We start from the raw sequence: 14,730 nt of genomic DNA, 5'->3' as shown, positions 1-14,730 counted from the left end.
TCAATTGTTGCTTTAGAAAAATTTTCTAAATATGTTAGACAAGAGAATTTGTGAAATTATAAGATAGAATAAAATAGGCAATATAATAAAAATACATAGGATATGTACATATTAAACACAATATACACCTTTCACTAGAGACGGAAATGTTATTTGTAGAGAAATGAGTAAAGCGCAGGATGATTGCATGGGGATGTTTACTGTATTTTAGGCCCACATTAGGTAAATTATGTATACCATGTATATATGCCATTTTAATATTAGGGTTCATATTGAATCCTACATTCAAATGGTACCTGTATACATATGAATTTCACAATAAAATGAATAAATGTGAAATAGTGGTTGGTATATGTTTTAGAGAAAAAATACATGTAATGCAAGTGGACATAAATGTGCAACATGACATATTTAGCAAACAAAAGTGCAAAAGAGTGGTGTATGCAAAACTTCTATATCTTCTATATTAAGGTTAATTAAAAACAGACTTTGTTTTGTCTCAGTCTGTTTATTTGTAGTCACAGGATAAGCAAAATACAATATATATAGTTTTATACTTCATTAGTTTATTCGACCGATCACCGACCCCCCCAAAGACCACAAGTCCCACAAAGCATTGCTACCATACGCGCGCACGCGCCTTTGGTAACCTAGCAGCTTAAAGAAGCGTCCCGTGTTTGTGTGTACGTTTCCATAGGGAGCTGACACACGCGCACACACCCTCACGCACGCAGCGAGTGGGGATTAAACAGTGTGTATTTGACCCGAAGACACTCGGTGCTTTCAGAGGACACAGACAGCAGCCGAGGAACTACACCCTGAGATGGTGAGTTTAAAACTGAGAGGAAGAAGGTGCTGTGTCAAACTGTGTTCCCCCTGGACGACATGTTTTGCGGTACCTGAACCTCCCCTTACCCCCTTACCCCCTAACCCTGAACACCCAGTTCTAACTGGAGAGAAACCACCTGTGAGAAAACCATACTTGTTGTTGTTATTGGTTGGCTAGAGGAACTAACCTGTCAACTGTCATAGTGTGTTGCTTTGTATTCTTCATCAAAACAATATCCTTAATTCTGATGTTAGAGTTTTATGTGTTGACTCTGCCGACATGGAAAGACAAGTCTCAGTGGGCTGCTCACTTGAGTCTGACAGATATGGATGTTTGGGGCCTGGCTTCCATAATGATCTTAGGGAGTAAACAAATTTCCGATTTGTTGGCCGATACTATTAATACAAAAACTTGTCAATGATTCCTTGGATGCTGTTATCAAACCATAGTGATTGAGAGATACTATCAAGGGTTAACATTTGACAGCTTACAATAAACATGTTTATTAACAAGTTGAAATAAATAGATAATGGAAATACAACCAAATATGTAGAGGTTTATTGAGTAAAAACGAATTAATTATGAATCAGATGATGTCGATATGTTTACTTGTGGGTGAAAACATGTTAATACCTCAAGGGCGATGCCTGTGAGTTGTGGGGAAGGAGCAGAGACAATTGAGGACAGTTTAACCATAGACGTTGTTATTAATAACTATAAATAAACATAATACACAAATACAACCAAATATACAGAAGTTCTATTAAGAAAATGAACATGTTTTAAACTAAAATACATACCGATATGTAGTGAGTTATTGCGTTTCACATCACAATGAACAGTTTCCTGGTAACTGACAGGTTAGTGTCTACCCTTGCTTTCACAATGATTGACCTTGAGTAGCTACATAATGTCATGTGGCCTGGATCCATCTTAATTCCCTCTAAATCCCTCCACAACAGATTGCCATATGTGAAAGCTGAGGGCTGAGCAGCCTCTCCACTCGTCCTCTCGCTCATTGTCTCGGTGAGACTTGAGTTTCAAGCAGGGTATTGCTGGTTTGAGAAATGGTTTCTTATTTGAACTAAACATTCACATAATGTTTGTTGAACTGATTCGTTTATGATCAAGAGGCAGAGAGCTAGATTCAGTTTGGACATTCTCTTTTGATGGGAGCTCTTGGTCCCCTCCTTCTTTCAAGTGAAATGAGCACTGATCTTATTTTGTTTAGCTGCCCCTGACCTGCCTGCAATTCTATTTCTTTAACCTTAACACAGCAGAGTGGTTGCCCTTACTAGAGTTTCATGAAAACAGCTCACAGAGGGAACTCAAATCCCTACGCCCTAATCTTCAACACCATTAAGCCTATTTTTGACAAGTGCTGCATTGTTATTTGAAACCAATTCAGTCAATCTATTAATCCATTGAACTTTGTTTCTTCACAAATACCCACATGTCCCTTACACCTCCTCAGCAAATATACACTGTATGAGCAGCATTACTATCTCTAAATTTTTGCCTCTTGTCACCAGAAAATGTCCCTTGATAGTACGAAAATCACAACCAACCCATTTTATAAAGGACTTTATACCCGGAGGACTCTTTAAATCCTTATTTTATGGGATAAATTGTGGCGCACACATTTTGCAAGAGCTATCGGCATTGAATGTAAGCAGCATACCCTTAAAACTAATCTAAAATATCTTGACAACTATTTCTGGGACCACCAAAACCTTTCTATGGGCCTTCTGTTGCAGAAACTAACTTGTAGTGGATAACTCATCGCTTTTCAATCTTCCCTGATATAGTGGATAGAGGGCGGGGGGGGGTCCGTCCTCAACCTACCATATATCAGGGTATTTATGTAATGTCAGTGTAAGAATGCTTATGGCTATGGATATGATCTGACTGAATGAAAGTTGAAATATCCAGGCTAGCATGTTGCAGATTCAAACAGCACATTGAGCAGCAGTGCAGTTTTGTCATTAGCAGTAAAGCCTTTGTGACTTGTTGCTTTGAGGGTACCTGTTGGCTCATTAGCTTGTTTCTGCTTCCATACATTTTTTTTTGAAAAGTCCAGAGGGAGATTTATTTGGCCGATTATACAAGCTAACAGTCAAATCCTCTTGCCGGGCAGGGTGCTTGGGGAAGGTAGCGCATGCCGGTAAGTAGTGACAGTGATGTAACATCCTATTTACATCCCTGTGGACCTAATCTGCCCAGGGCTGCCTATGTCATCTCCATTGGGTCGTCGTGTTGGTGCCTGATACTAGTGTAACACACACCTGCCGCTCCTCACAAAGCAAAACAACAAGAAACTCTCCTACCTTTGATTTTGTTCTCTGATCACTTAAAAATACAGCTAGGCATTGATTATCTGGGGTAAGATTGGGATGATAATTGCGTCTTTTCCTGATGATATTTGTTTCTTCCATTTTATTTTACCAAAGACTTGCAAAGGCCCAGTGTTGACTGAGCCACAGCAAGATTTTCCAACCATGGATCAGTTTCTGGAAGAAGAGTTGTGAATCTGAAGACCAGGTGAGCAATAAAGGGTTAGGGTTAGGGTTAAAAAAAAGACATTTGAAGAGTGAACCAGTGGTGTGTAACATAACTTGATTCATGCTCCAGGAAAGTTAAGAAGCTGTTGAAACAAATGTGTTGTAGAGATGATGAATCGCTACACCACACTGAGGCAACTGGGGGATGGAACCTATGGCAGTGTGGTCATGGGGAGAAGCAACGAGTCCGGAGAACTGGTGGCTATCAAGAGGTGAGGTTGATGACCAGCTAACTTTTTAATCACACTAATCAGGACATAGTTTTCATCAGTAACAATGTAACAAATGTCCAGTATATATCCGATTACTATATCAATATATCGATCAGAGAGGAGACATAACACATAATTTATCTACCTCAAAATTGTTTCCCTGTTTATTTGGTGTTTGTCATTATCTGCTCATAAAGAGAAGTTTAAAACCCCAACCTTCACTCAGGAGCAATAATCAGTCTTGAAAATAAATAATGTGACTATTATAAAGATAATTATGACAATAATAAAGTTGTTTCGATAGCACATTTCAAAAAACACGTTGCAAAGTGCTTCACAAAGAGGAGATAATGAAAACAAGAAGCAAATTGATAAAATGTTGTTTAAAATGATAAAGTACAACATCATTTAAAAGTGCTGGAAAAAGAAAAGGATTAAAGATACATATGCAAATGAAAAACAATTATTGAGAACGACTGATACCAACATTTTTATCTTGATATAATATTTGGCCATATCGTATGATTCACAGTTACTGTGTTATTTGTCTCTAGTTTTAAAAGTTGCTTTATGTTATAGTGAAGACGTATTTACAAGAATTTACAAGGAATATTGTTTAAAAGCCTCAATAATCATCAATATGAAGATAGTGAGAAATTGAACGAAAGATTAAAGAGGAATATCCCATTTTAATTTGACAATATTACCTCACTCTACTAAAGAGAGCATATAAAGTCTTTGTTTAAGTTAGCATAATTACATTTAGGGAATTCTTCACTATGAACCCAACTACACTAAGTCTCACAACCTTTTAAACAAATAAGTTTTTGGTAAAAACGGTTCTTTTGGGCAGATAATGAACCAAATATTCATAAACTCGTATTTGCTTGATGAACTATGTCTTTGATGAATAACAGCATAAGAGATTCAAAGTGACTCCCCGGACGGAGGTGTTCACTGGTTTCCTGCCATCACCAAGGCAAACAAACTGGTTTTCATGGCTTTGTTTCAGCAGCGTGGCAGCAGGGTTCAATAATAGATGAGGAACCTGGGAGATGTGTCCACCCATCGATCATTCGGTTACCATGCAAGACAATACCTGTGGTGACCGTGAAAGGGAGTGAAAGTAGAAGGGGGCGTGTCAGGTTGCTGACACTGTAGAAGGAAGGCGCCCAGAGAGGAGAAAATAGATATGTGGAAGTTCTGTAACTCTCACACAAGTCCAGAGGGAGGGGAGCTACCGTGAATGATGCTCCATATCCCAGCTGGTTGTGTGGTGTTTTTCATGCATTTAGCAACACAACGTGTGTTTTGAGTTGATCAATTGGTCAGAAATGTATCTGTGAAGCCGGTAAGGTTGAAGAAATCAATTCACTTCATGTTAGAATGCAGAGGTGTTGGAGGTTTTCTCCTGATATGAAATGAACTGAAGTCAGAGAGGTGTCAATAGAGATGAATTATTGATGCAGCCAAAAAAAACATTTTGCAAAGACGGTGAGCATATGTTGTGTGCAATTTATACGGCCTGCAATCCTGACGTCATCTCTTACTCTTGGCATATGCATATATCTACATCTATTTTGTCTTTCATAGGATGAAGAGGAAGTTTTATTCATGGGAGGAATGCATGAACCTAAGAGAAGTGAAGGTAAGGACAGTGATACTTTCACACATGCCTGTTTTTTTCCAGACCTCAGACTTTTTCCATTCAGTCCAAACCAAAGTAACAGGTGTTTAAAGTGCTTGGGTTCAGGGCCTTGACTAACGGATTCAAATTGAACTGACCAATAGAGGTTTCAGGCTGGATCAAATTAACCATGATGTATATGTATATTTGAAATATACCGCAAGTCACAACTTTCCAAAATGCCTTGTTTGTGTAAAATGAGATTAAATACATCACTAAAATTCAACAATCATAACTAGTGTATCACTATTGAACTCAGAACTGTGAGCCAGTGTTCCTACTCTCAGGTAATTTCACATTTTGTAGCTGTAAACATTAAACGCCGTTGCAGAGCAAATCTGTGAGATATATCCATAATAGTCTTGATATCAAACATGCACAATAACTCTATTTTTCTTCTCCTTCTCCCGTGGTGTGTCACGACAGTCACTGAAGAAGCTGAACCATGCAAATGTGGTGAAACTGAAGGAGGTCATCAGAGAGAACGATCACCTTTACTTTGTGTTTGAGTACATGAAGGAGAACCTCTACCAGCTTATGAAGGACAGGTAAGAAGCAACACATCACCCTTCATGGAGATATTATTGGTAGAGCCTGACCGAGGTATTATGGGGGGCTGATGGTGATTAATTTGGTGGATAATTCTATATTGACAAATACGCCAGTATATCACAAACCTATATATCACACCTATATCTATATATAGCCAAAAATTGGCAAGATGCCGTCATCAAAGCTTTATGACCAAGAAATGTAATTGAGGATTGATATTTTACAGTTCAAACATAAACTTGGTAACTATAAATAATACAAATAAAAAACAAATACCACCACATGCATATCAAAGAAAATAATTTTTTTATGTAAAATGTAACATAAATGCACATCTTTGTTTATTCTGTATAATAAATATTTTCATATCTCCAAACATAAATGCAGATACTGAGATATCGGCTGATTTCTATTCGCCCATGGGCTCTAATGCTAGGCCATACCCAAGTGTGTTTGTGTTTGTTCTGGTTTTACCGGGAGACAGTGATGAGTTTTTTGTGATTTGTTTTTCAGCATAACTGACCAGTTCTTCTATGTGCACAACATTAGCGGGTTAATTGGAATAATATCCATTTTATGTTTCCAGAAAAAAATTGTTCCCCGAGTCAGCTATAAGAAACATAAGCTTTCAGATATTACAAGGCCTGTCGTTTATTCACAAACACGGTAGGTGTACGTGTTATCCTCTTGCATGGGAGCGGCTGCATACTGCAAGATTCATAGTCTATAGAGTCAAATTAGAGAGGTCACTATAAATTATGCATATTTCAACCTGCCTCATCAAATTGGCGATTAGCTGATCAGAATCTTGGAGTTTGTGAACCCTCCATAACTGCCTCATTCATCCCGACTCTCTGATCTTCGTTTCTCTAACTAACGGATGTGTGGATAACTCATATGTTGGGTAGGTTTTCAAACTCTTACGCGAGTGAGAAAATCCACATTCAGAACAAGCTGGCAAGTGTCTCACACATGCTTCCACACATCCAGTTTAACTGCATGCGCTTTTCCTCCCTTTTTAACATCTTTTCTTACACGTATCTGTCTTTCCTCTCTTCTGCTTCTTCTATCTCTTTGGTCTGCAACTAGAGAGAATAAGATGTTCTCAGAGAATGAAATTAGGAACATGATGTTTCAAGTGCTGTCTGGGCTGGTATTTGTACATAAGCATGGTAAGAGGCTTTACTCTCTCACTCTTGTTCAGAAAGGCACTTGACCTGTAGCTTGGATGCTGTGATTTGCAATAGTTAGAAGTCAATGTGACCCTCTCCGACGAGTATTAGGGACATTTAAAGAGGTAAAAAAATCATAATGAGAATAAAGTCATAATATTACAAGAATAAAGACGTAACGTGTCATTTTACATGGGGCAATCAGAGGATCTGCCTGTTGCCTTTGTTAGAGTGAGGAATGTGAATCATCTTGTTCAGTTGTACTTTATGTTTTCCTTATAACAAAATGCCATAATATTTGGGCATTTTATGACATTATTCTCAAAATCTCAGAAATTTATTGGATGACTTTTATTATGGCCCTAATACTCTGTCGGAACCCTCAGACAGACTCATATTGTTTATTGTGTATGTCTATCAGGTAATGTTGGTTGATGCATGAGTTTAGATATATTATATATAAACCTGGGCCAAGACATATTTGTTTGTGACTTCAACTTTGTAACTTCTCAATGTTTAAACTTGAATTTTACTCATCATGTGCACTAAGAGTAAATTGCTTCTACAGAGTCAGTGTGTTTGTAATCTCAGTTGGCTAAAATCGTGTTGTTAACTGTTCCACAGGCTTCTTCCATCGAGACATGAAGCCGGAGAATCTGCTGTGCATGGGTCCAGAACTGGTCAAAATAGCAGATTTTGGACTGGCCAGAGAGATCCGCTCCAAACCTCCCTACACAGACTACGTATCAACCAGATGGTGAGAAGAGTTTCCAGACATCAGTAGCCATCGAAACTAAAAATAAAAAAAGAAGGTCCACACAGCTATTATAGTTTGTTCGGGCTATTAACGTAGAAACAAGTTAGACTCATTGTGAACCTGTAGCAGGTCGGAGGATGGCATCTGAGTAGGGGTGCCTTCATATGTGGCCCAAAAGAACAGGGTCTTTCATTTGGGTTGTACATATTTGTTTTTGGCTTGTTTATCACAGCACTGTTGAGAATTAAGCTTTGTATTTTCTCTATGAAGGTATCGTGCTCCAGAGGTCCTGCTCAGGTCGTCTACCTACAGCTCTCCTATTGACCTGTGGGCTGTGGGCTGCATCATGGCTGAACTCTACACACTCAGGCCTCTTTTCCCGGGGAACAGTGAAGTGGATGAGATCTTTAAGATTTGCCAGGTGCTGGGCACCGTCAAAAAGGTGAGAAGAGGCTGAATGGAGAGAGGTGGGAATGCATAAATTTGGTTGAACGATGCGATATGGGTCAGGAGAGACACTAGTATATATTGTTGCGGATCCAGATCAGGGGGTAGATCCAGGAATTTCCCCTTTCTTTAACATTTCCAGGCACTTTTCCAGATATTTGGACAAGATGGTGAATATGGTGTAGCTCCAAAATAGAAATTTGAATCTAGGAAATTTAAATGTGGTTTGAGAAGGGGACTCTTGGGCCTTAACAGAGGTCTTGAGTTTAGTAGAATGTATACTTAGAAATATTAAACATTAAACCTCAAGCTGATTCACAAAAATATAAATACTATTGAAACAAAATCTCTGTTTCAGTCTTACGAATGAATATAGTCACGTGTAACCATCCATTTTTCTCCATTAGATGGATTGGTCAGAGGGCTACCAACTAGCTTCTGCGATGAACTTCCGCTTCCCCCAGTGTGTGCCCACCCACCTCAAGACCCTGATACCCAACGCCAGCAATGAGGCCATCGCCCTGATGAGGGACATGCTGCAGTGGGACCCCAAGAAGAGACCCACTGCCGTGCAGGTAGGCAAGACCGAGCCTCAACGCTCGCCACAGAGAAGCCTCACATCTACTCTGGATTACTGCCAATAATGCAAATAAGACAGTTGCGTGGCCAAAAGTCTGTATGTTTGAAAAGAGTCAAATATGGCGATGTGATTATTTATCTACCTGGGCGGGCCGCCTAAGTAAACTTCCCTGCAGGTCTGAGCATGCAGGGAGGTTATGTGGTTGTTATTCATGTTGTTTGTATGTTCAGGTTTTAAATAAGTCCCAGTGGTTATCGAAAATTCGGGAAGAACAGAATAACAGATAATATTATAATAACAGAATATTCTCTCGCTAGGCCCTGCGTTACCCGTACTTCCAGGTAGGCCAAGTGTTGGGGCCTCGTCCTCAAAGCCAGGAGGTAAAAAAAGTCCAGGCCAGGCCACCGGCCCAGAAGCAGACCTCCGAGACCAAGACTGATCACCAGCAGTCTTCCTCCGAGTCCAAAGGCTCCACACCCTCAATTAAAAATCATCATCATCATCATCAGCCTCTTCAGCAGATCCCTCTGCCTCAAGCCGAGAGTAAACCAGGAGCTGTCAGCCATGCAGTGAGTGTTTCTGTGTGCCTCAGAAAGTTATTTTCAGCATTCTGCTTTTAATAAAAGAGTGAAGGGACTCAAGATTCTGTAGATAGAGAACATACTGAAGGGCACCCAGTCCAAATGTGAATGTTTGTGTGGTTACCTTCTATATCTCTCCCTTCTGCAGAAAGCATCGCAGGGCAGTGAAAACAGCGCTGGGGGTGGCGGGATGGCGGGGCTGAGGAGCAGTCGCCGACGCTGGGGCCAGACTGTGGCCAAGACCTTGGATAGCTGGGAGGAAACTGACCAGTTAGAAAACACAGCCTCCAACTCCAAGAAACCAAGTCTGGGAAACGCAGAGGAGGAGAGGAGCTCGAAGGAGCACCACTCACAGTAAGTGCCTCCATGTCTGCATAGAACTGGATTAGCAATAGGACAAATGTAAGCATTGAAAAGTCAGAGGATCCGGACTTAACCAACTTTAGTGTGAAAGCATTTTTAATGTGATGCATTTTGTTCTGTCTGGTTTGTGTTCTCAGGCCCAAGGAGCAGAAACCTCTGTATTCCTTCAGCACAGTCACTAAGCTGCCCAACAATGTGAAGGTCGGCCAGGTGGACAACAGTCTCCCAGGATCTGCAGCACGGCAGCACTACCTCAGCCAGTCACGGTATCTGCCTGGTAAGTCCGCACGGTTAACAGCCAATCATCAATCATCTTTATCATTGCAATGATATCAACATAACTTGGTGTAATACAAACAATTGTGTCACTGTCTTTGGGTTTCTCTGTCATGATAAGCCAGGAAACCTATTATGATTAAAATTAGAATAAATCAATAAGATCAACATAGAAATATTATATTCAATAACAATTATTCTATTATTGTTCTATACATGTGTAATTATATATTCATGCAAAGTGTCTCTTGATATAATTTGATACCGTCCAGAGAAAATTGCAAAAATAGATTTTATATACAAATATATTAATAAGTGGTTTGAAAAATATTATCATGGTAACAGTGTGGGACTTAATCATGTGAATCACAGATTAGGTAGTTGGAGTACAGGCCTTACAAATTACTGAACTGCTGTTTGCATGTCGTCTCAGCTTTATCTCTAAGTCAAGTTGCCCTCTGACTACTTTTAGGTTTGATTGGCAAAAGTCAGACGACCTCCTCGGGCGATAAGGAGATGAGCGCCATGACGCTGCGGGATCTGTGGGAGACGTCCTCTGGCACTGTGAACAAACCACTGGCTCCCATTGGAGGAGGACTATCCGTCACCAGAACCAATGCAGGTGAGCGGATGGAGTTTGATGGAGTTTATTTGAAAAAAATCGAATAAATTATAACAACTACAGTAGCTCATAAAGCTCCTTTTTCCATGAAGAAATTGGTCCTAATAACAGAAATACAAAATATAAGGTCTTTTAGTGCAAGTTTCCTAAATAGCATTAATGAACAGGTCTGTTATTGACATCAAGTCAAGTCTACGGCAACGTAAATAGTGACGCTGTGGCTGGTCTCATTTCGTCATGCGGTGGAATCCTGGCAACTGTCACTGTCATCCACCGCCACACGATATGAGATTGTCCTCTGTGACACTAAAGCCGTAAATGCTAATGACGCTGCTAATGTCTCCTGATCAGTAGTTACGGGGCCACGGACAAAGCCGTTTCAGGGGTGGGCCTAAGTGTCTGCGAATTTAGAGATGGGAGCCCTCGGAAAATCATTTGTCATGTAGACAGACACACAATATGACTCCCCGCTGTGCTCCCTCCTTCGCTCTCCTCCGTCTCTTTCTTTGGCCTCGTCTCTCCCTCCCCATTGCTTATGCATGAGATTAAGGCTGTCCGTATAAGATCAAGTGTTTGAAACGGCCCTCGCACCCCCTGCTCATGTGGCCCACCTCCCCGGCCTTTAAACACACGCACCAGCATGTTTGTGATATTTCTGTTTTCTCATCTATTTTTCTTCCTTTCCTCTGATTGCATGTCTTTCCCCTCCAACTCTCCTTTTTACGCCGCGAGAATAGAAGAGAGTTCCTCTAAGTCTGTGGATAGCCCACAAGAGAAAACTGTTGTCAAAGAAAGAATACTGGAGAAAATTGATCTCTCCAAAGGTACTTAAAGCAAATGACTTCATGAGAACTGTTTGCTGTATTGTGTCCTTGTAAGCAATAGTATAAAGTTAGATATGTGTTGACTGTAAGGTGCTAGCCATGCTTAAGCTCTTTAGTGTACAAACTGTGTAGCTGTAGTTGGAGTAGATCACAACAGCGAGTGGCTACATCTATAACGTCTCTGGTTCCATTGAAGAGTTTTAAAGCTCCAGTGTGGGTCCAAGATTTAAGTGAAAGGGATCTATTGACAGAAATTGAATATAAAATAGTGTGTTTCATCTAAATTGTACCAATTGTAGTTTGCTTTACCCTAGAATGGGCCCTTTTATATTTAAATACTTTCTATTTATATCTGGAGCGGGTCCTCTCTACGGAGGCTGCCATGTTTCTTACAGTAGCTCAGGCTGGACAAACTTAACACAACTGACAACTGAAGGCTACCACAGGTTCTTGTTCACGTTTGGAACGGGAGGGTGAGGTGAGGGGTATTGGCTGCAACATGCAACTCCATCACTAGATGTCACTAAATTCTACACACTGAACCTTTAAGCCTGGAACCAGGTAGACAGGCTAGGCCTTTTTCCAACAACACAGTTGATACCATACAAAGTTGAGGCTTCTACAGGATAACATAACATTGTTTCTCAATCTTGTAAATCTACCTTGGATGTTTGAAATATTTTGGCTTATAATCATAATCTATACTCTACAGAAAATGAATGTTTTTTAACTTCTGGAACTACACTGTTGAGCTCCATGGATTGAGGGTAAAATGAGATAAACTAACAACCAGCATGGCCTCTGATACAAGCAAGCTTCAGGTATTCAGCCAGTGACTTAACATGAGAAAGAGAGCCAGCAGCTAAAAGCTCTGCTGGAGACGAGGGTATAAATACACAATTTAACCTGGGAACTAAGAACACCCGTTGCTAAATAGATGGTAAATTGCACTACAACCACAACAGCTTCATGTGGGAACAATGGGGCTCTCGACTAATTATACTGATAACCATCTGTGAGTGCTGGTGAAGCAGATCGATGGTGTCTCTTGAGAAAATTGAATGACTTCAATCACTCTGCCTTATTCATCTGTTTTGGTCTTTTTTGTTTTTTTTCTTTGCAGCAACTACTTCACACACAATTTACAAGAGCATCTACTACATGTTAGCTTTTCTTCATTTGTGTGTTGCTTGTCACCTCAATGTAGTAGTTGTTGACTTGTATATTATCTCTACAGCGTACGCATTTGAATATTAATAATATTTAGGCTAAGGGAAAAGATTTTGGTGCAGTTTCTAGTTTGACCAATCCAATAGAGAGTCTGTATGGAGGTGGACTACATTCACTGAAACACATTGGCCATCTGCTTTTTCATTTATCGGAATTCATATGCAGATAGCCGTTAATGGAAATTGGCCAAAATGTCACCTGGAACTTAAGCACCCACAAAAAGTATAACTGTCAACATTTGAGTCGGACTGTTAATGGTGTACGTGAATGGAAGGTGGAGTCTGGGCCACTCAGACAAAATATTGGCCGTTGCCCCAAAGGACTTTAGCCAATGGCCTCCATGCTAGGTGGGTACCTGAAAGGCTTAACAATAAAATACACAAAAAACACTAACTATGTCTCTCTCCTCTTGTACAGGGAACTTTGTAAGCACCAAGTACAACCTCTCAGGCGGTTACATCCCTTCATTCCAAAAGAAAGAGGTGGGCTCAGTGGGGCAGAGAATCCAACTTGCTCCTTTGGCTGGGCAGCACGCAAGTAAGGACGCATTTCATCCATGTCAAAACACAAGCACGATGATTCTTTTTTTTTTTTTTTTTTTTTTTAAGAATTAGTGCAGAGAGAGACAGAGTTGAAATGGGGCAGAGAGGGGAGTGACATGCAGAAACGACCGCGGGCTGGAATCGAACCCGGGTCCGCTGCTGGCCTAGGCCCATGGGGGGGACGCCCTACCAACTGAACGATGATTCTTGATACTTTTAGCCAGGTCACCTCGGATCTGATCTGAGATAAATCCAACACTATTTCCTCCTTACGTTCCTCATTTCTGCTCGCTGCATTAAGGGCCCCCATTTGGCCATTATACCTGGTTTCCTGCATTCAGTTTCCCCTTCCTCACTTATTTCCATACAAGATTTCTCTCACTGGTTCTACTTGCTACTCTTTCTTCACTCTTTCAGTCAATCTCTCTTCCTCTCCTGATAATAAAAAAGACAAAGGTATAGCTGCAAAGCCCAAGCCCACATCTAACTCATCTTTGAGCGAAACCAATGAAGGTATTGTCATTTTCTCGTTGCCACAGATATAATATACATAATATACATAATAAATATTGCTATACCTCAAATCCTTGAGTTTGCCACTTCAAACATTGTCAGCATTTAAGTAGGAAAAAGTTGTCCTTCATTGTTTTCTACTGCATTAAATATAGAAATTATCGTATAAAAATGGACGTGACTTCATTCAGTAGATGTTGTGTAAACTGACTGACCTGTTCCTCACAGATTACGACGGCTGGAAGAGGAGGACGGACGGCTCTCAGGTGAAGGGGAGCAGCTACTCAGCTCTGGGGAAAACCTCTGGGAGCCTCCTGACCAGAGCCCCTGCAGTACAGCCCGTCCACGGGAGAATGGACTGGACATCCAAGTATGGCGGAAATCGGTAGTTGTGGGGAAACAGGGTAGCAACAACCTCTGCTTGTTGGCCGGCGTTGCCATGTGTACACAACTTTGAACATTTTGAAAATGAAAACGAGCAGATTTGACCTTTTTTAAGTTCAAATCTGGAGGAAGTGTGATCATTTTGTAGAGAGACATTTTTCATCAGGCAAGATCCACTACACTTATGCTCAGTCTGTATATTGTGGAGATGAATATTGCCATGAACCAAGACTGATCCTGTCTGCAAGACAATCCCTCTGTTTCCCTGGAGGATTCAGTGTGAGCCAATTCTACTGTTAGCAGGTGGATGTTCTTAGTAGGATCTAAATGTTGCATTGCTTTTTTAAATAGTTTTTAAATTGTCAAGTATTGTTTCACATGGACAAAGTGTTAACAGCCTTCTATCAACTGTTAATGCTGCATTCGCTCTGCTTTTATCCACCATAGTGTAGTCTCAGTGTAATGGCTAAAAGGCCAACATCAACTTACTCTTAATATTATGAGGTGACTTCAAACATCTTTATGTTATGCAAAGCATAAACGGACAATTTTGTAAGCATTTTATACAAATAAATATTTGAAAGTTCATAGCTTTCTT

At 40.4% G+C, this 14,730-nt stretch overlaps 1 protein-coding gene across 6 annotated transcripts; it reads left to right on the top strand.

Annotated features, from left to right (window-relative positions):
• The first annotated feature begins 701 nt into the window (after positions 1 to 701).
• mak (male germ cell-associated kinase) lies at positions 702 to 14,720 on the top strand. 6 transcript variants are annotated; one of them, XM_062379673.1, is made up of 17 exons: positions 702 to 826; positions 3,280 to 3,370; positions 3,497 to 3,602; positions 5,196 to 5,250; positions 5,716 to 5,837; positions 6,931 to 7,013; positions 7,638 to 7,770; positions 8,041 to 8,212; positions 8,625 to 8,792; positions 9,115 to 9,366; positions 9,527 to 9,732; positions 9,879 to 10,018; positions 10,490 to 10,639; positions 11,377 to 11,463; positions 13,111 to 13,230; positions 13,686 to 13,748; positions 13,977 to 14,720. In XM_062379673.1, exons 3-17 carry the CDS (start codon positions 3,499 to 3,501, stop codon positions 14,135 to 14,137), a joined length of 2,016 nt encoding a protein of 671 aa, XP_062235657.1. In that variant the 5' UTR covers positions 702 to 826; positions 3,280 to 3,370; positions 3,497 to 3,498; the 3' UTR covers positions 14,138 to 14,720. The 6 variants fall into 6 exon arrangements, with proteins under 6 accessions (XP_062235657.1, XP_062235656.1, XP_062235659.1 ...); XM_062379672.1 differs by having other exon boundaries at positions 13,653 to 13,748; XM_062379675.1 differs by lacking the exon at positions 11,377 to 11,463 and having other exon boundaries at positions 13,653 to 13,748.
• The last annotated feature ends 10 nt before the right edge of the window (positions 14,721 to 14,730 follow it).

This window comes from Platichthys flesus, chromosome 21, assembly GCF_949316205.1.
Source record: "Platichthys flesus chromosome 21, fPlaFle2.1, whole genome shotgun sequence".
Lineage (NCBI taxonomy): Eukaryota > Metazoa > Chordata > Actinopteri > Pleuronectiformes > Pleuronectidae > Platichthys > Platichthys flesus.
This window is presented reverse-complemented; position numbering and strand designations above follow the sequence as displayed.

What these genes read in the sequence shown, in the direction of transcription:
- mak (XM_062379672.1), top strand. Translation starts at nt 3,499, where the DNA reads ATGATGAATCGCTACACCACACTGAGGCAACTGGGGGATGGAACCTAT. An exon ending in AGAGACCCACTGCCGTGCAG is followed by an intron (nt 8,793 to 9,114) that starts GTAGGCAAGACC and finishes TTCTCTCGCTAG; the next exon opens with GCCCTGCGTTACCCGTACTT. An exon ending in GAAAATTGATCTCTCCAAAG is followed by an intron (nt 11,464 to 13,110) that starts GTACTTAAAGCA and finishes CCTCTTGTACAG; the next exon opens with GGAACTTTGTAAGCACCAAG.